Here is a 20810-nt window from a genome sequence, read left to right as displayed (position 1 = left end):
AGCAGGCAGCCTTACCCACTATGTCATAGTGCCAGCCCCCTCTCACATACTTTAAGTCATCTCTAAATTACTTATGATACCTTACACAATGTAAAAGTTATGTAAATAGAAGGTGTACTATATTGTTTATGGAATAATGACAAGAAAAATTTCTAGGTTCAGTACAGATGTAACCAGTGTAGGCCTAATTACATACTATACACAAAGAAGGCTGGAAAACAATGCTCAAGTGAGTATTGGAGAGAAACTTAAGATTTATGACACAGCAGGAGTACCAAGAATACTAGTGTGGCAGGATTTGAATGACTGAACAGAATAATATGACAGGTGATCAGAGGGCTAGAACATGAACCTCCTTTCAGGCTGTTATAAAGGCTTGAGTTTTTTACTCTGAATGAAATGAGGATGCACTGGAGGGTTCTGAATAAATGAGTGACACAATCCCATGACTTAGCTGCTCCACAGATAAAGATCAAGGGTAGAAGCGAGGCTTGTTATACAGTTCACTTGACAAGAAAGGAGAGTAACTTATAGAGAAGGGTGGCAATCAAAGTCATGAAAAGATTAAAAAAAAAGAAGAAGAAAAGAAAAGATTGAAAGTGACTACCAGGAGTTCAGCTTTAGCAACACAGTAAGACTGAATGGCCGGCGCAGCGGCTCAGTAGGCTAATCCTCCGCCTTGCGGCGCCGGCATACCGGGTTCTAGTCCCGGTCGGGGCGCTGGATTCGGTCCCTGTTGCCCCCCTTCCAGGCCAGCTCTCTGCTGTGGCCAGGGAGTGCAGTGGAGGATGGCCCAAGTGCTTGGGCCCTGCACCCCATGGGAGACCAGGATAAGCACCTGGCTCCTGCCATCGGATTAGCGCAGTGTGCCGGCCGTAGCGCGCGGGCCGCGGTGGCCATTGGAGGGTGAACCAACGGCAAAGGAAGACCTTTCTCTCTGTCTCTCTCTCTCTCTCACTGTCCACTCTGCCTGTCAAAAAAAAAAAAAAAAAAAAAGATTCAACTTAAAAATCAGCAAACTGAAGAACTAGAAGACTGAGAAGCCAGCAGATAATCTGGGAGAAAATACAGAGAAAAATATGTGGTCCAGTGGAACTCCAATGAAGAACACACTTCAAGAGTGAAAACCTTGTCACTTTCTGCAGTGAGAGTGGAGTAGTAATCAGAACACAAGATAGCTACTTAGAATGTTCAGGGAAAATGGAATTAAAAGTTTATTTTGGTGCAAGAAAACTAAAATCTATGCATTGTTTCTTTCACAATACACATTTTCATGAACTTTTTGAGGACTCCTATTCCATGCACGGACTTAAAAATATTTTTGAAAAAACAGATGTCTTTGAAATCTATTTTCTACAAACTTACTGAAGTCTTCTTATATATTTGTTTCTTGGATTTAGCATTGTAGGGATCATTGGTAACCATGCAAAAACAGCTTATTTAATATGAAGAGCCAAAAACCTGATTAGAATGGGTTTAAAAGAGGATGAGGGCTGGCGCCGCGGCTCAATAGGCTAATAATCCTCCGCCTGCGGCGCCAGCACAAAGGGTTCTAGTCCCGGTTGCCCCTCTTCCAGTCCAGCTCTCTGCTGTGGCCTGGGAGTACAGTGGAGGATGGCCCAAGTGCTTGAGCCCTGTACCTACATGGGAAACCAGGAGAAGCACCTGGCTCCTGGCTTCGGATCAGCATGGTGCGCCGGCCGCAGCACGCAGCACGCTGCCCGCGGTGGCAATTTGAGGGTGAACCACTGGTAAAGGAAGACCCTTTCTCCCTGTCTCTCTTTCTCTCTCACTGTCCACTCTGCCTGTCAAAAAAAAAAAAAAAAAAAAAGAGGATGAGGTATTTGGACATACTCCAAATCCGGAAATATTTGTAGGGATGGCCTGCCCCCATTTAAGACACATCCCTGATTAATTCTGAACAATATAGCAACTGTGGATTTGGAACAAACATGGGATGCGCCATCTCTAGCGTTTACACGGCAACAACACAACAGTGAACTTGTGGCAAACAAAAAACACACAGCTCCATCTAGTGCTAAAATAGCAGAAGTGCCCTAGGGCTCAGGAAAAAAAAAATCCTGTTTAGAATTTCCCAAAGTACATGAGCAAACTATGCCAGATCAAGAATACTGAAGGCCAGCGCCGCAGCTCACTAGGCTAATCCTTCGCCTTGCGGCGCCAGCACACCGGGTTCTAGTCCCGGTCAGGGCGCCGGATTCTGTCCCGGTTGCCCCTCTTCCAGGCCAGCTCTCTACTGTGGCCCGGGAGTGCAGTGGAGGATGGCCCAAGTGCTTGGGCCCTGCACCCCATGGGAGACCAGGATAAGTACCTGGCTCCTGCCTTCGGATCAGCGTGGTGTGCTGGCCGCAGTGGCCATTGGAGGGTGAATCAACGGCAAAAGGAAGACCTTTCTCTCTGTCTCTCTCTCTCACTGTCCACTCTGTTAAAAAAAAAACACCTGAAAACAGGCCAGTGTTGTGGTACAGTGCGTTAAGCTACCTGTGACACAGGATCCCATATCATTGTGTCAGTTCTGAGTCTCAGCTGCTCTACTTCAATCCAGCTCCCTGCTGATGCTTCTAGGAAGGCAGCAGAAAATGGCCTGAGTACTGGGGTCCCGGTATCCTATATAGAAAACCCAGATGGCATTCCTGTTTCCTGGCCTCCACCTGGCTTCCACATGGCCCAGATCTGGCTGTTGCAGCCATTTGGGGAGTTAACCAGTAGATGTTAAGATCTCTTTCTCTGTGTCTCTCCCTTTCTCTGTCACTCTGTATTTTTGAGCTAATTTTTTAAAAAGCAAATATCTACAAAAGGGAAAAAATGAAAAAAGACCCTAATTCTTCAATATGCAGATAATGTCATGCCTTACCAATTATGGAGAACTTCCAGAACTTTGACCTCACCGAACAAAAAAAATTGAGACTACAAATACTAGGTAGCAACTAGCATTTGCAAATTCTTGGGTGAAGATCTCAAAATAACAATTTTAAGAAAATGGAGGGGAAAAGTTTCAAAAAAACAAAGAGATGCTTAACAGAGTAAAGAGAGTAATTAGAAAAAATAAAACAAATCTTTAAGTTTACATACATTAAAATGAGAGAACAGAACAAACTGAAAAAAATTAGTAAGTCTGAAGACAGACTATTTGAAAACACAGTTGGGAGAAAAAAGAAAAATGAAGAAGAACAATGAGAGGTACAGGAATTTGGGGATAGCATTAAAAGAAACACTTAAATTATTAAGGTAGGGGTTGGTGCTGCCTGCATTATCGGCATCCCAGATGGCCGCCAGTTTGAGTCCTGGCTGCTCTACTTCCAATCCAGCTCTCTGCTCTGGCCTGGGATAGCAGTAGAAGATGGCCCATGTGCTTGGGCCCCTGCACCAGCACTGGAGACCTGGAAGAAGCTACTGGCTCCTAGCCTCAGATCCACACAGCTCTGGCTGTTGCGGCCAATTGGAAAGTGAAGCCTCTCTCTCTGCCTCTCCTTCTCTCTCTGTGTAACTCTGAGTTTCAAATAAATAAATAAATCTTTAAAAAAATTATTAAGGTACTATACGGACTTGAGAAGGCCAAAGGAATAGAATGCACATTGATGGAAATAATAGCAGAAAAACACCCAAGCATAGACAAGGATATACCTAGCTAAGCACAGAAAGGTCAGAGGTCACCAGTCAGATTTAACTGATCAAAGTCAACCTTAACACATTATAATCAAGTTCATCAAAATTAAAAATACAAGGTTTTTAAAGAGAAAAGGAACAATATATAAGGGTGTCCCAACTTGCCTGACTGCAGACCTCCGCAGAAACTTTATAGGCCATGAGAGAAAGTGGAATGAGACTTTCACGGTTATCAAAAGGAAAAAACAAATCCTACAGCCCAGAATACTGGACCTGGCAAAGCTATCCTATAAATACGAAGTAGAGATAAAGACATTTCCAGAAAACAAATGCTGACAGATTTTATCATTACCAAACCTGTCCTACCTATAAGAAATGTTATAGTTTTTTATTTTATTTTTTTTTATTTATTTTTTTTTTTGACAGGCAGAGTGGACAGTGAGAGAGAGAGACAGAGAGAGAAAGGTCTTCCTTTTGCCGTTGGTTCACCCTCCAATGGCCGCCGCTGCAGCCGGGCGCACCGCGCTGATCCGATGGCAGGAGCCAGGATCCAGGTGCTTTTCCTGGTCTCCCATGGGGTGCAGGGCCCAAGCACCTGGGCCATCCTCCACTGCACTCCCTGGCCATAGCAGAGAGCTGGCCTGGAAGAGGGGCAACCGGGACAGAATCCGGCGCCCCGACCGGGACTAGAACCCGGTGTGCCGGCGCCGCAAGGTGGAGGATTAGCCTATTGAGCCACGGCGCCGGCCATGTTATAGTTTTTTAAAGATTTATTTATTTGAAACTCAGAGTTACACAGAGAGAGGCAGAGAGAGAGAGGGAGGGAGGGAGAAGTCTTCCATCTGTTGGTTCATTTCCTAGATGGCTGCAACAGCTGGAGATACGCTGATCCGAGGCCAAGAGTTTCTTTCAGGTCTCCTACGTGGGTGCAGGGGCCCAAGGACTTGGGCCATCTTCTACTGCTTTCCCAGGCCATAGCAGAGAGCTGGATTGGAAGTGGAACAGTCAGGTCTCGAATCAGCGCCCATATGGGATGCCAGCACTGCAGGCGGTGGCTTACAGTTAAGACAACACTTAAGATGCCTGAGTTGAGTTCCAGCTCTGCTTCCAACCCAGCTTCCTGTTAGTGTATCAGGAGGCAACAAATGATGGCTAAAGTACCTGGGTCCCTGCCACCCACGTGGAAGACCTGGATAGAGTTCCCAGCTCCTGACTTTGCTGGACCCAGCACTAGTTGTTGTGGACATCTGGAAAATAACCAGCAGATAAAAGACCTTTATCTCTTTTGCTTTTCAAATTAAGAAAGGATGGGACGGAGGGAGAGAGAGAAGGGGGGAGGAGAAAGAGAAAGGGAACGGGAAAGAGGGAGGGAGGGAGGGAGGGAGGGAGGGAGGGAGGAGAAAGAAAATGCTTATGTAAATTCTTCAAACTTAAAAAGACACCATCAGGGGCCCGTGTTGTGGCACAGCAAGTCTGTAATTCCATATGGGCACCAATTCCATCTCTGGTCCTACTCCTGGCTGCTTTACCTCCAATTCAGCTCCCTGCTGATATGCCTGAAGAGCAGTGGCGGACGGCCCAAATATTTGGGCTGCTGCACCCACGTGGGAGACCTGGATGAGGCTCCTGGCTTGGGCCTCCTATCCCTGGCCATTGCGGACATTTGGGGAGTAAACCAGTGGATGGAAGATCTCTCTCTGTCTCTAACTCTGCTTTTCAAATGAATAAATCTTAAAAAAAACAAAAAACAAAAAACAAAAACACTATTGAGTGAGAAGAAAATATCAGAATGTATAAAATGCACTGGTAAGATAATGATCTAATATTGTGAACATGGTACATAGACAATTTAAAAACAAGACACTTAAAAATAATAAAAGCTACACTAATATGTTGAGATGAATAATATAAAAAGATATAAAGTGGGACATCAAAAGTTGAAATTGTGAAAGGAATGCAATGCAAGCAGAGAATTTTTTTTTTTAAGATTTTTTTATTTATTTGAAAGTCAGAGTTAGAGAGAGAGAGAGATGGAGAGACCAAGATCTTCCACCTGCTGGTTCACTTCCTAGATGGTCCCAACTGCCAGCAGTGGGCCAAGTCAAAGCCAGGAGTTTCTTCCAGTTCTCCCACATAGGTAGCAAGTGCCCAAGTACTTGGGCCATTGTCCACTGCCTTCCCAGGCCATCAGTAGGGAGCTGGATCAGAAGTGGAGCAGCTGGTACACAAACCAGTGCCCAAATGGGATGTGGCATTGTAGGCAACAGTTTTTTGTGCTACACAATGCTGTCCCAATATAGAGGTTTTCAGTTAATATATTTTATATTTATTTTTTTAAGATTTTTTTTTTAAGATTTTAAGATTTATTCATTTGCGAGGCATAGTTACAGAGAGGACAGAAAGAGAGGACTTCCATCCACTGGTTCACTCCCCAAATGGCCTCAATGGCCGAAGCTGAGCCAATCCAAAGTCAGGAGCCAGGAGATTCTTCTGGGTCTCCCACGTGGGTGCAAGGGCCCATGTACTTGGGCCATCTTCTACTGCTTTCCCAGGCCATCAGCAGGGAGCTGGATGGAAAGTGAAGCAGTCACTTGAACTGGATGCCCACATGGGGTGCTGGTGCCACAGGAGGATGCTTAACTTACTAAGCCACAGAAACAGCTCTTTGTTAATATATTTTAATCTTTTACTTTCTTTGCTTCTTTTGCTATCTCTATAATCAATGTTAAGTTGCTATCATTAAAAAAAACAGTTGCTATCATTTCTGGGGCCAGCACTGTGGCACAGCAGGTTAAACTACTTCTTATGATGCCAACATCCCCTATAAGCACTAGTTTGAGTCTTGGGTACTCCACTTCTGATTCAGCTACCTGCTAATGTGCCCGGGAAAACACTGGAAAATGGCCTAGGTGCTTGAGCCCCACTATCCATGTAGGAAACCTGGATGAAGTTTCTGGATTCTCATTTCAGCATGACCCATCCCTAGCCATTGCAGCCATTTAGGGACTGAAATAGTATATGTAACATCTCTTTCTCTGTCTCTCCCTCTTTTCTCTGTCATTTGCTTTTCAAATAAATAAGTACATCTTAAATAAAAAGAGAAAAAGGAATGAGGGTCATCCTCACTGGAAACGAGGAAGTCAAATGTCACTGTGCATATGACACCATCTTATATAAAGAGAATCCCAGGGGGCCAGTGCTGTGACATAGTAGGCTCCCATTTGGGTGCCAGTTCCCCATACGGGCACCAGTTCATGTCCCAGTTGCTCCTTTATTGATCCAGCTCTCTGCTTATGGCCTGGGAAAGCAGTGGAAGATGGCCAAGTGGTACTTGGGATCCTGCACCCTCATGGGAGACCTGGAAGAAGCTCCTGGCTCCAGATCAGCCCAGCTCTGGCAGTTGCAGCCATTTGGTGAGTGAACCAGAGGATGGAAGACCTGTTTCTCCCTTTTTCTGTCTGTAGCTCTACCTCTCAAATAAATAAATAAAACCTTAAAAGAAAAAGAAAATTCCAGAGAAATCACCAAAAGAAAAAAAACTTATATTAGAACTAATAAATGAATTCAGCAAGACCAATTACTTGAGCCATCACCACCTACCCCCCAGTGTCTGCACTAGCAGGAAGCTGGAGTCAGCAGACAGAGCTGGGAATCAAATCTAAGCACTCTGATATGGGACACGAATGTCTCTAATGACAAGGCTATAAAACATCTGCTCCTAAACTTAACTTTTAATTATATCAAATTTAAATTAAGTTTCTGAAGTATTCTTGTTATCAGGAGGTAATTATAGTAATCAAATTAATAGACAGAAGCTGGTGACTGCCAGGGCTCCTGAGAGGGGAATTCACTGAATAAATGCTATACTTCAAACCATGGTTAAAATGGCAATGTTGTGTTACATTTGTTTAATTGCAATAAGAAAATATGCAGGTAAACTTTGTAAGAATTATCATATTTAGGATACAGTACTTTTTTTAAAGATTTATTTATTTTTATTTGAGAGGCAGAGTTAGAGAGAGAGAGAGAGAGAGGGAGAGGGACATGGAGAGGGAGAGGGAGAGACAGAGACAGACGTCTTCCATCCGCTATTCACTCCTCAAATGGCCACAATGGCCAGAGCTGGGCTGATCTGAAGCCAGTAGCTTCTTCTGGGTTGCCCATGAGGATGCAGGGGCCCAAGGGAAGAAGAACAGCTGTGCCATGGCAGAGGAGGTTAATCCACCGCCTGCAGTGCTGGCATCCCATATGGGCGCTGGTTCTAGTCCCGGCTGCTCCTCTTCCAGTCCAGCTCTCTGCTGATGGCCTGGGAAGGTAGTAGAAGATGGCCCAACTGCACCCCCATGGAAGACCCAGAAAAGGCTCCTGGTTCCTGGCTTCGGATTGGCACATCTCCTGCCGTTGCCACCATTTCGGGAGTGAACCAGCGGATGGAGGACCTTTCTCTTTGTCTTTCCCTCTCATTGTCTGTAACTCTACCTATCAAATAAATAAAATCTTAAAAAAATATATAGTATTTTTTTTATTATTTATTTATTTGAAAGAGTTAGAGAGAGAGGTAGAGCCAAATGACCGCAACAGCCAGAGTTGAGATGATCGAAGCCAGGAGCCAGCTGCTTCTGCTGGGTCTCCCATGCAGGTGCAGGGGCCCAAGGACTTGGGCCATCTTCTGCTTTCCCAGGCCACAGCAGAGAGCAGGATTGGAAGTGGAGCAGCCGTGTCTTGAACCAGTGCCCATATGGGATATGGGTGCTGCAGGCCGGGGCTTTAACCCACTGCGCCACAGTGCTGCCCCTATAGTACGCTTTTCAATTTGATCAAGTCTAAGTAGTGCTTACAAACTTTCTTCATATACAAGGGTCTGCCAGAGTCAGGAGGCAGAGCTGGGTATCAAACCCAGGCAGATAGGGAACACAAGTATCTTAACTAGCAGGCTAAATGCCTACTCCTAAGTCCTTATAATTAATTTATCCCTAGATTATTTCATTTCAATACTTTTTTTATTTGAAATGCACAATTACAGAGACAGGGCAAGAGACAGAAAGAGATCTCCCATTAGCTGGCTTACTCCCTAAATGGCTGCAATAGCTAGGGCTGGGCCAGGCCGAAGTTAGGTCTCCCATGTGGCTGACAGGGGCCCAAACATTTGAACCATCTGCTGCTGCTTTTCCTAGGCCACTAGCAGGGAGCTAGATCAGAATTGGAGCAGCCGGGACACAAACCAGTGCCTATATGGGATGCTGACATTTCAGAGAGCAGTTTTACCTATTATACCTCAAAACAGGTCCTTATGATTCTTTGATCTTCAGATTATTTCTTCAAGTATACATGGATTTCAAATATGATTAAAATAAACTTATTTGTTAATTTCATTTTCCATGCACTTTTTGAAATTCTCTTACATATGTGAGTATGAAAACTACTGATTTTTTCATTTATTTCTCTAATAATCAATCACCTCATCAAATTCTTGTAAAGGTTTGTTGACTACTTGCTTTAAAATAAAAAAGTTTACAGCAGCATTTATAAATACTATATCACATATTATATTTCTATGTAATAATTTACAGCAGTAAGACGCCCACATCCCACATCAGAGTTCCTGGGTTTGATTTCCAGCTCTGGCTTCTGACTCCTACTGCAGACTTCCTGCTAATAAAGACCATGAGAGCAGCGCTGATGGCTCTACTAACTGGGTGCCTGCCACTTACATGGGAGTCCTGGACTGAGTTCTTGGCTCCCAGCTTCAGCCCTGTCCAGGAATGGCTCCAGCCACTGAGTGTATTGGGGAATTTGGCCAGTGAATGGGAGCTCTCTCTCTCTGCTTCTTAAATACAACAACAAAAAAATTAGAAATATCAATATATAAACATATATATGAGTAAAGATTTGAGCAGATAATTGACATAAAAAATTTTAATAGCTGAGGATGGGTGTTCGGCACAGTGGTTGTCACCTGGGATACATACATCTCATATCTGGTTCCAGTTCTGGCTCCTGTTTCTCACTGAGCTTCCTGCTAATGTACACCCTGGGAGGCAACAGATGACATTTCAAGTACTTGGGTCCATGTGGGAGACTCAGGTGGAACTCTGGGCTCCCAGCTTTGGCTTGGCCCAGTTCTGGTTGCTGTGGGCATCTGGTGAGTAAACCAGGGGATGTATGATCTCTTATTGTCTGTCCCTCTGTCTTCCATATAAGATGAAAACAAATTTTTTAAAAAGAGAATTATACACTAGGCTAATCCTCCGCCTAGCGGTGCCGGCACACCGGGTTCTAGTCCTGGTCGGGGCACCGGATTCTGTCCCGGTTGCCCCTCTTCCAGGCCAGCCCTCTGCTGTGGCCAGGGAGTGCAGTGGAGGATGGCCCAGGTGCTTGGGCCCTGCACCCCATGGGAGACCAGGAAAAGCACCTGGCTCCTGGCTCCTGCCATCGGATCAGCGCGGTGCGCCGGCCGCAGCGCGCCGGCCGCGGCGGCCATTGGAGGGTGAACCAACGGCAAAGGAAGACCTTTCTCTCTGTCTCTTTCTCTCACTGTCCACTCTGCCTGTCAAAAAAAAAAAAAAAAAAAAAAGAGAGAGAGAGAGAATTATATACCCCAAAATAGGAATTTCCATTTTTGCCTTTATTATGAATAATTATCAAGAATCACAAGAGAGTAAAGAAAATGACAAATGAGATCTCTATAAATATATTTACAGACTCTAATTAAAGGAGAAGCTATAAACAAGGAAGTGCAAAACAATTACTGTTACACAATAGTTCCTTTCAAATATGCAGTATTCACAATTTATACTTAAAAGAAGGTATTTACCAACAGTTTCAGAAAATCCAAAAAACTAATAGATTTTTGATATCACAAAACTTGTGCATAGTTAGCTTCAGAATAATTACTACCAATTATAATCAGTTTAGCAGTGTCAATAATATTACTGGCCGGTGCCGTGGCTCACTAGGCTAATCCTCTGCCTGTGGCGCCGGCACCCCGGGGTTCTAGTCCCGATTGTGGCGCCAGATTCTGTCCTGGTTGCTCCTCTTCCAGGCCAGCTCTCTGCTGTGGCCTGGGAAGGCAGTGGAGGATGGCCCAAGTGCTTGGGCCCTGCACCCACATGGGAGACCAGGAAAAGCACCTGGTTCCTGGCTTCGGATTGGAGCAGCGCGCCGGCCGTAGCGGCCATTTGTGGGGTGAACCAACGGAAAAAGGAAGACCTTTCTCTCTGTCTCTCTCTCTAACTCTGCCTGTCAAAAAAAATAGTAATAAAATAATATTACTAAGGCATGTCACTGAGGTTTATAGTTATTATTTAAATATTCACTTTCAAGAGCAGACATGCAGTTAAGATATTGCTTGGGATGTCTGCATCCCATATTAGAGTGTCTGGGTTTGAGTTCTGGTTCAGCTCCCAATTCTACCTTCCTGCTAATACAGTCCCTGGAGGCAATGGTGATGACTCATTCGTCCCTGAAACCTATGTGATAAACCCAGATCAAGTTCCTGGAGTCTTCATTTATTTCTGCTATGATCAATAACGGGATAGAATTGAGAACCTAGAAATAGGGGTCAGCACTGTGGCACAGCAGGTAAAGTGCTGCCTGCGATGCTAGCATCCTTATATGGGCATCTGTTATTGTTCCAGTTGCTCCACTTCTGATCTAGCTCACTGCTAATTGCTTGGGAATATGGCCCAAGTGTTTGGGTTCTTGCCACCCATGTGGGAGATCCGGATGAAGCTCCTGGATTTGGCCTGGTCCAGCCCTGGCCATTGCTGCCATCTGGGGAGTGAACCAGTGGATCCCTAGTGGATGGGAAATATTTCTCTTTCTTTCTCTAACTCTGACTTTCAAATAAATAAATCTTTTTTAAAAAAAAGAAAACTAAAGAAGACAGAGCTCAAAATGCACACATTTACAGCTAAATGATTTTCAATAAACGTGCCAAGAACACATTGTAGGGAAAGGACAGTCTCTCCAATAAACGGCACTAGGAAAATTGGATATCAACATAAAAAAGAATGAAAGTACACCTTTAAGTCTTACCATATACAAAAATCACTCCAAAGGGTTTAAATACTTAACTGTAAGTCCTGAAACTATAAAACTACTGGAAGAAAATACAGAAGAAAGACTGCATTACATTGGTCTGAGCAATGACTTTTTGGATATGACCTCAAAAGTAAAGGCAACAAAAGTATACAGAAAAAAATAGGATTATATTAAACTCAAAAAGTATCTGCACAGTAAAGGAAACAACTGACAGAGTAAAGTGACAAACTATAGAATGGAAAATAATTTTCAACAAATGGTTAATATATAAAATACATAAGGAAATTAGCTCAACAGCAAGAATTCAAATTAGCCCTATTTTAAAATGGGCAAAATACATGAATAGATGTATCTCAAAAAAAGACAGGTGCCAATGTTATGGCATAGCAGGTAAAGCCACCACCTATGATGCCAGCATCCAATATGGGGGCAGGTTAGTGTCCCGGCTACTCCACTTCCAATCCCACTCCCTGCTAATGTACCTGAGAAAGCAGCAGAAGATGGCCCAAGTATCTGGATCCTTGCCATCCACATGGGAAACCTGGATGACGCTCTTGGCTTCGGCCTGGCCCAGTGCTAGCTGTTGCAGCCACCTGGGGAGTGAACCCTGGGATGGAAGATCTCTCTCTCCCTCTGTCTCTTCCTCTCTCTCTGTAACTCTCATTTTGAAAATAAATAATCTTAAAAAAAAAAAAAAAAGACAAATGGCTAGCAAGTATATGAAAAAAATGTTCAATGTTATTAATTATCAGAAAAGTACAAATCAAAACCACAATGAGACACCACCTCACTCCCATTAGGATGGCTATTACCAAAAGACAAACATAACAATTACTGGTGAGGATTGGAGAAAAGGGAACCTTATTAGGGTGGTGGCAATGTAAATTAGTATAGCCAATATGGAAAGCATTATGTACACTCATATACCACACAGGGTGCCTGGGCTGATGTCTTGCCTCAGCTTCTGACCAAGCTTCCTGCTGGAAGGCAGCAGATGACTCAGGGATTCTGACTCCCTGCTACCCGAGTGGGAAACCTAGATGGAGCTGCTTGCTTCTGGCTTCAGCCTCACCTAGCCCTGTTTTTTCACACATTTGAGAAGTAAACCAATTAATGGAAAACCAATCAACCTCTCTCTGGCTCTGCCTTCCAATATAAAAATATACAAAGTCTTTTAAAAAATAAAAATAGAGGGCCGGCGCCGCGGCTCAATAGGTTAATCCTCTGCCTGCAGCGCTGGCACACCGGGTTCTAGTCCCGGTCGGGGCGCCGGATTCGGTCCCGGTTGCCCCTCTTCCAGGCCAGCTCTCTGCTGTGGCCAGGGAGTGCAGTGGAGGATGGCCCAAGTGCTTGGGCCCTGCACCCCATGGGAGACCAGGATAAGTACCTGGCTCCTACCATTGGATCAGCGCGGTGCGCCGCGCCAGCCACAGCGGCCATTGGAGGGTGAACCAACGGCAAAGGAAGACCTTTCTCTCTGTCTCTCTCTCTCTCACTGTCCACTTTGTCAAAAATAAATAAATAAATAAATAAAAATAGAAGTACCATATCATCTAGCAATCACACTGTATATCCAAAAAAAACCAAATCAGTATGTTCAATAGGTATCTGTACTCTCAAGCTAACTGCAGCACTATTTATAAATTCAAAGGCATGGAATCAACACATGGATAAAGAAAATGTAGTTTATACAGACAATGGAAGCTATTCAGTCATAACAAAAGATGAAATCCTGTTGTTTATGACAATATGTGTGAACCTGGAAAACATTATGTTGGATGATATAAGCCAGATACAAAAAGACAAACACCATATGACCCAACTCATCTGTGGAATTTTAAAAAGTAGATTTCACAGATGGACAGAATAGAATGGTGGTTACCAAAGGCTGGGAGGTTAAGACGATGGGAAGATAATGTTCACAGAATATATAATTACACTAAAAGAGGAGAGGAGGAAAAGACCAGAATAGGAAAATATATAGACAAAGTACCTAAGTGATTGCCTGGGGCTGGGGAGGTGGGTGAGGAACTGGAAATGAACATTAATGGTTATGACTTTTTTTCATGAACGATGAAAATGATCTAAAGTTGACTGAGATAAGGGCTGTAACAACTCTTGTGATCATACTAACAACCACTGGATGGTACACTGAAAATGGGTGAACAAAATGTAAAATTGTGTACATTATCAACATTAGTATAAAATCATTTATGTTTAAGCAAATAAATTCTGACAAAATTAAGTAATCATTTCATACAGAATAATTAAAACTGCGCTTAGATAATAATTGTAATCTTCATAAAACTTTAGGGTAGTAGCCTAAATAAACATGGAAAACATTAACCTTTAGGTGAAATATTTTATCTTCTTCTCAGTCTTTCAAGAAAAATTTCTATTTGTGAATGCTTCATATCACATAAAAATCAACCAAAATAAAATGTCAATTCAGCTCAAAATTTCATGAAACTTCAAAATAAACCATCGCTATCTAGAATACATCACTTCTGATCTACAAATAATAAGGAATAAAAATAATTTAACATAAGGTTTAGCCTCATTCCAAACAAACATGGAATCCTTCAAGATAGTCTTTATAGATATGATTCTATGAGGCCTAACTTTGGATAAACTTGCTGAGGTATTTCCATAGACTGCTCATCATCATCAGATGTTCATGACCAAAGATTTTCATGCTTTCCCAAGTAAAAACAAAAATCAAAACCAACCATTATGGTCATTTCTTAAGTTCTTTTCAGAAAAGATATTGGCCATTAGTAGTGAGCTGGATTGGAAGCAGAGCAGCTAGAAGCTTAACCTGCTGAGCCACAATGCCAACCCCCTCACAACAGACATTTAAACATGTACAAACATGCGTGCCTGAAAGCAAAGGTTGGTAAATAAAATTTCTTTTATTGTTTGCCCTAAGATATCTGTATCTCCCAATCCATAATATCAAAATGAATGTGACTGGAAAAAACAATTGTACAGAAAGGAAAACCACCAATTAAGAAAAGAAAAATAAAGTAGATTTTTCTCTAATTGATAGACAATAGAAAGCTATGAGAAAACCATATTAATAGGATATTCTGCTCATATCCTCAAGATGTGTGTTCAAAGAAAACTTACAGGAGCAGGCAGTGTGATGTAGTGGGTAAAGCTGCCACCTGCAGTGCAGGCATCCCATATGGGTGCCATATCAAGTTCTGGCTGCTCCACTTCCAATCTAGCTCTCTGCTACAGCCTGGGAAAGAAGCAGAAAATGGCCCAAGTCCTTGGGCCCCTATACCCTCGTGGGAGACCTGGAAGAAGCTCCTGGCTTCTGGCTTCAAATCAGCACAGCTACAGATGTTGCAGCCATCTGGGGGGGGGGGGGGGGGGTGTGAACCCAGCAGATGGAAGACCTCTCTCTCTCTTTGCCTTTCCAATAATTAAATAAATCTTAAAAAAAAAATCAAAAATCTGGATATATGAAATGCTTGAAGTCTGTTTCCTTTATGTAAGTAAATAAACAAGTAAGAATTAAACTTCTTTATTTAAAAAAAAGAATACTTATGGCACAGAATGTAAGTTACAGAACTGTTTGTAAGCAGAAATACAGTAGGCTATTTTCATCATTCTTAAAATATGAATAATTGAAATAAACCTGCTAAGTCCTTAAATTAAATTAATGAAACAGGAAGGAGCTAGGCATTATTAAATATAAGAAAGAGTGCTTGAACAAAGGAAAGCTTTAATATTACACTCTGTAAATAACAATATAAACATAAATACTAAAAGCAGTTTGTTTCCTGGAGCTCACTGATAAGACAAATACAATTATGCATATTTGGAGTAGATATATGCTTTAAATGATATCTGCTGCAAAGTTCATCCTAACTATTATAGGACAGAGAGTTAAATTAGTGTGCATGCAGCTAACATTGAGATACAGGTGAAAATTTACATACAGGTTTGTTATCTTTCAAGCCAATTACACACATCTCCACTTCAATGTTATAGATAAATTTTTCAAAATTGATACATGAAATATAAGCTATTTGCAAAAATGTTAGAAACTAGAAATATAAAGGCAAAAATCTTAAGGCTGCTTCTGAAAATATTCAGAAAACATTTTCAAGAAATGTACAAAGCTTTTTATGGCATATAATAAGAGGTCACATGTGAAAAAATGCTAAAGAATTTAATTTTAAACATGCCACCAAATATTTTCTATTTAAAAAAACAACCACTAGGGGCCAGCCTTGTGGCATAGAGGGTTAAGTTGCTGCCTGTGACCACTCAGGTGCTGGTTTGATTCTTGGTTGTTCTACTTCCAATCTACTAGATGAAAGATCTCTAAAGGCTCTTTTTTAAAAAATTTATTTATTTATATGAAAGGCAGAATTAGAGAGAGAGCAGAAGAGACACAGAGAGAGGTATCTTCCATCTGCTGGTTCACTCCCCAAATAGCCATAACAGCCAGGACTGGTACAGGCCAAAGCCAGGAGCCTGAAGCTTCATCTAGGTCTCCCATATGAGTACAGGTGCATAAAGACCAGGGCCATCCTCCACTGCTCTCCGAGGTATATTAGCAGGGGGCTGGATCAGAAAAGGAACAGTAGGACTCAAATCTGCACCCATATGGGAATCCAGCATTGACGATGTAGGCTTAGTGTAGGCTTAACCTGCAACATCACAATGCTGGCCCTGGAACGTTTTTTTGTTTTTTTTTTTTTTTTTTTTTTAAAGACTAATCATTTACCTGAAAGGCAGAGCAACAGAGAGATAGGGAGAGACAGAGGGAGAGATCTTCCATCCAATGGTTTACTCCTCAAATGGCTGCAATAACCATGTCTGAGCTAGGCCAAAGCCAGGAGGCAGGAACTCCATGTGGGTCTCCCACACAGATGGCAGGGGCCCAAGTACTTGGGCCATCTTCTGATGCCTTCCCAGGCACATTAGCAGGGAGCTGGATGGGAAGTAGCCTGGTAATACTTCAACCAGCATGGCACCTGGTGGTTTAACCCACTGTGCCAACAAAGCTAGTCCCTAAATGAAGTTTTTTTTTTTTTAAGATTTATTTATTTGAAAGGCGGAGTTATAGACACAGAGGCAGAGAGAGGGGGGGGGGGGTCTTCTAACCGCTGGTAAACTCTCCAAATGGCTACAATAGCCGGAGCTGGGCCAATCCAAAGCCAGGAGCCTGGAGCCACTTCCAAGTCTCCCATGTGGGTGTAGGGGCCCAAGGACTTAGGCCATCTTCTACTGCCTTCCCAGGACATAGCAGAGAGCTAGATTAGAAGTGGAGCAGCTGGGATTCGAACCGGCGCCCATATGGATGCCAACACTGCAGGTGGTAGCTTTACCCATTACGTCACACAGCCGGCCCCATAAATGAAGTTTAATTTTTCCAAAAATTATGACAACAATCAACAGGATAGTAATAATACAGATATTATGTGAAGCAAACTCTGACAAGCAAAAAACTCTTCTTGCTTATGTAAAATTTAAGGAACACATAAAATGCTAACAGTACCAGAAACCAAGTATTTAGAATTTTGTAAAGATTTATTTATTTATTTAAAAGGCAGAGCGACAGTAGTGGGAGGAGAGACAGAGAGAGAGATGCTCCATCCTCTATTCACTCCCCAAATAGCTGCAATGAAGCCAGGAGCCCAAAGCTCCACCTGGGTTTGCAATATAGGCAGCGGGGGGCCAAGCACTTGGACTAACATCTGATGCTTTCCCAGTGCATTAGCAGGGAGCTGGACTGGAAGCAGAACAGGTGAGATCCCATAGGGGATGCTGCTATTGCAAGAAGCGGCTCAACCCATTGTGCCAAGTCAGACCCTAGGTTCTTTTTTTCATTAAAGAAAAATAGTGACACAAAAATTGACTGCAACAGTTCATATCTGATTTAATAAAGTCTTTTTCCTGGGCTTTCTCCCTATAAATTCCTATCTGACTAGTTGTGAAAGAGGTATAATTTATAACTATGTACCCTGTGATTTTCACTCACAAAGTGAAGTCAGACAGGAAACAACCTCTTTTTATCATGTATTCAATCTTGTCTTCCTATTAACTAACTTTAATAAAAGCTTCAGGTCTTGCTGTCATATAGACCTTTAATTCTTTTTTTTTTTTTTTTTTTTTTTTTGACAGGCAGAGTGGACAGTGAGAGAGAGAGACAGAGAGAGAAAGGTCTTCCTTTTGCCGTTGGTTCACCCTCCAATGGCCGCCGCTGCAGCCGGCGCACCGCGCTGATCCTGGCAGGAGCCAGGAGCCAGGTGCTTTTCCTGGTCTCCCATGGGGTGCAGGGCCCAAGCACCTGGGCCATCCTCCACTGCACTCCCTGGCCATAGCAGAGAGCTGGCCTGGAAGAGGGGCAACCGGGACAGAATCCGGCGCCCCAACCGGGACTAGAACCCGGTGTGCCGGCGCCGCAAGGTGGAGGATTAGCCTATTGAGCCACGGCGCCGGCTTAGACCTTTAATTCTGACATCTCCCCACAGGTCTTCATTCAGTTCAGCACAGCTGTATCTCAGAATTAAACAGTAACAGGCATTTACTGAGCAATCTGGATGTGAGCATTACTGCAGTGATTTACAATCAGTAAAATAAAAGATAAGAACAGACAATTATAAAAAGCAGCACATGAATCTCATGTCAAAGTGTTGGTGTTTAGGTTTAATTCTCTGGAACTAAAGATATGCCTTCTAACAATTTGGTTCAATAATGACTTTTTCTATTAGCAATATCAACAATGAAATGAGAAACATTTACATTCACCATACATAATGAGGTATATCATTAAAACAAGCTACAACACAAATTCCCATAGATATCCCTTACACTCTATACTCTTAAGAGAAAGTGAACTGTTCAATCAAGCAAATGCAGCACTGATTACAGAAGTTCCTATTACAAAACGAAAGCAAGAATTGAGGATGCACCTGATTAAACTAATTACGATAGTGATTAATATTCCTGGTACATTCATAGCAGAATGCAACAGGAAGGATGGCCTCCTCCCCTCAATTAAGGGAACATATGATTCCATAATAAATGTTACTTTGGGAAAAGAATGATAGTTTGTTTTATTTCCACCCTGTAGGAAAGATCAACGTTGCCCCCTTGGCTGTCTGTTTTTGTATATAAAGGGAGAAAAAACAGGCTTTATAGAAAACTGTGAGGATCCCTAAGAGTTTGCATCATTTCTGCTGCCATGGAGTAGCTGGGCATTGTGCCAACTAGTCTCTTAGTCTCCTCTACTACAAAATAGTAGTAGTTCAAGCAGCTTCCAAAAGCGAACAAGAGGAAGGTTAGACAATAGAATCCATCACAGCAGGGGTTAAGAGATACCTATGTACCATCATATCTTCTTGCTTTAACAGTTTTTGCCAACAAGAGCATGGAAGTAGAAAAATACTAGTGGGATGTATATTTGCATTTTAGACCTTTCTATAAATTGTCACAAAAAAGAATGAATGCACTCAGAGATGGCTCTCAATGCATAGGTAAGATGAGAAAATGTGCCCATCTTCTCCTACTTAACACATCTCAAATTCTCTAGCTAGAGCTAAGGAGACTAAGCACAAAGTATTTAAAGGCCCTGGGATAAACACAATATCCCATGTAGTAACAATAAAATTGTTTCATCTGGGTTTATGGGGTACAATCTTTTGGTGTAAAAAATCACTACCACGTGTTAAATGCTTTCAAAAGCTGTTTGATGGGGTGGGAGTTTGGATTTGAGTCCTGGCTCCACACTCATGATTCCCTGATTCTGTTAATGTGCACCTTGGGAAGCAACATTTAGGCCAATTAAGTAGTGAACCAATGGACGGAAGACCTCTCTCTCTCTCTCTCTCTACCTCTCCTCTTTCCATGTAACTTTTTTCTTTTCTAAAGATTTATTCTATTTATTTGAAAGACAGAGTTACAGGCTGGCACCACAGCTCAATAGGTTAATCTTCTGCCTGCAGCGCTGGCACCCCAGGTTCTAGTCCCGGTCGGGGCGCCGGATTCTGTCCCAGTTGCCCCTCTTCCAGGCCAGCTCTCTGCTGTGGCCCAGGAAGGCAGTGGAGGATGGCCCAAGTGCTTGGGCCCTGCACCCGCATGGGAGACCAGGAGAAGCACCTGGCTCCTGCCTTCGGATCAGCGCGGTGCGCCGGCCGCAGCACAGGCACAGCAGCCATTGTGGGGGTGAATCAATGGCAAAAGGAAGACCTTTCTCTCTGTCTCTCTCTCACAGTCCACTCTGTCAAAAAAAAAAAAAAAAGAGAGAGAGAGAGAGAGACCGAGTTACAGAGAGAGGCAGAGACAGAGAGAGAGAGGTCTTCCATCCGCTGGTTCACTCCCCAAATGTCCACAATGGCCACAGCTGTGCTGATCTGAAGCCAGGAGCCTCCTTGCAGGGACCCAAGGAGTTGGGTCATCTTCTACTGCTATCCCAGACCATAGCAGAGAACTGGATCGGAAGAGGAGCAGCTGGGACTCAAACTGGCACGCATATGGGATGCCAGCACTTTAGGCCAGGGCTTTAACCCGATGTGCCACAGTGCCGGCCTCTCCTTGTAACTCTTTCAACTAAAAAATAAATCTTTTTTTTTTTTAAAGGTGTTTGACATGTCCAAGTGTTTTCTTTTCTCTTCTTTAAGATTTTATTTATTTATTTGACAGGTAGAGTTACAGTGAGAGGGAGAGACAGAGAAAGGTCTTCCTTCCATTGGTTCACTCTACAAATGGCTGCAATGACCGGAGCTGCACTGATCTGAAGCCAGGAGCCAGGTACTTCTTCCCAGTCCCTCACGTGGGTGCAAGGGCCCAAGGACTTGGGCCATCTTCTGCTGTTTTCCCAGGCCATAGCAAAGAGCTGGATAGGAAGAGGAACAGCCAGGACTAGAACTGGCGCTCCGGCGCTGCAGGCAGAAGATTAACCTGCTGCGCCACAGCGCCGGCCCCTCCAAGTGTTTTCATAAACAAAAAGTCTAATGTTGGGGCCAGTGCGGTGGTGCAGCAGGTTAAAGCCCTGGCCTGCAGTGTCGACATCCCATATGCGTGCCAGTTCTAATCCTGGCTGCTCCTCTTCCGATACAGCTCTCTGCTATGGCCTGGGATAGCAGCAAAGATGGCCCAAGTCCTTGGGCCCCTGCACC

General features: G+C 43.2%; 1 protein-coding gene across 29 annotated transcripts in view; it reads right to left on the bottom strand.

Annotated features, from left to right (window-relative positions):
• The window catches only part of ASH1L (ASH1 like histone lysine methyltransferase), a 215791-nt gene that overhangs the window by 132763 nt on the left and 62218 nt on the right, over positions 1-20810 (bottom strand). For 9 of the 29 annotated variants that reach the window (XM_070077533.2, XM_070077538.1, XM_070077536.1 and 6 more), the window contains one exon: positions 12153-12350. The exons of the other annotated variants lie outside the window; for them this stretch is intronic. In XM_070077533.2, coding sequence (XP_069933634.1) covers positions 12153-12350 — 198 coding nt within the window. The remainder of the gene's footprint in view (positions 1-12152; positions 12351-20810) is intronic. 29 annotated transcript variants of the gene reach the window in all.

Source organism: Oryctolagus cuniculus, chromosome 7 (genome assembly GCF_051225735.1).
Source record: "Oryctolagus cuniculus isolate XC-2025 breed Fujian yellow rabbit chromosome 7, ASM5122573v1, whole genome shotgun sequence".
NCBI lineage: Eukaryota > Metazoa > Chordata > Mammalia > Lagomorpha > Leporidae > Oryctolagus > Oryctolagus cuniculus.
This window is presented reverse-complemented; position numbering and strand designations above follow the sequence as displayed.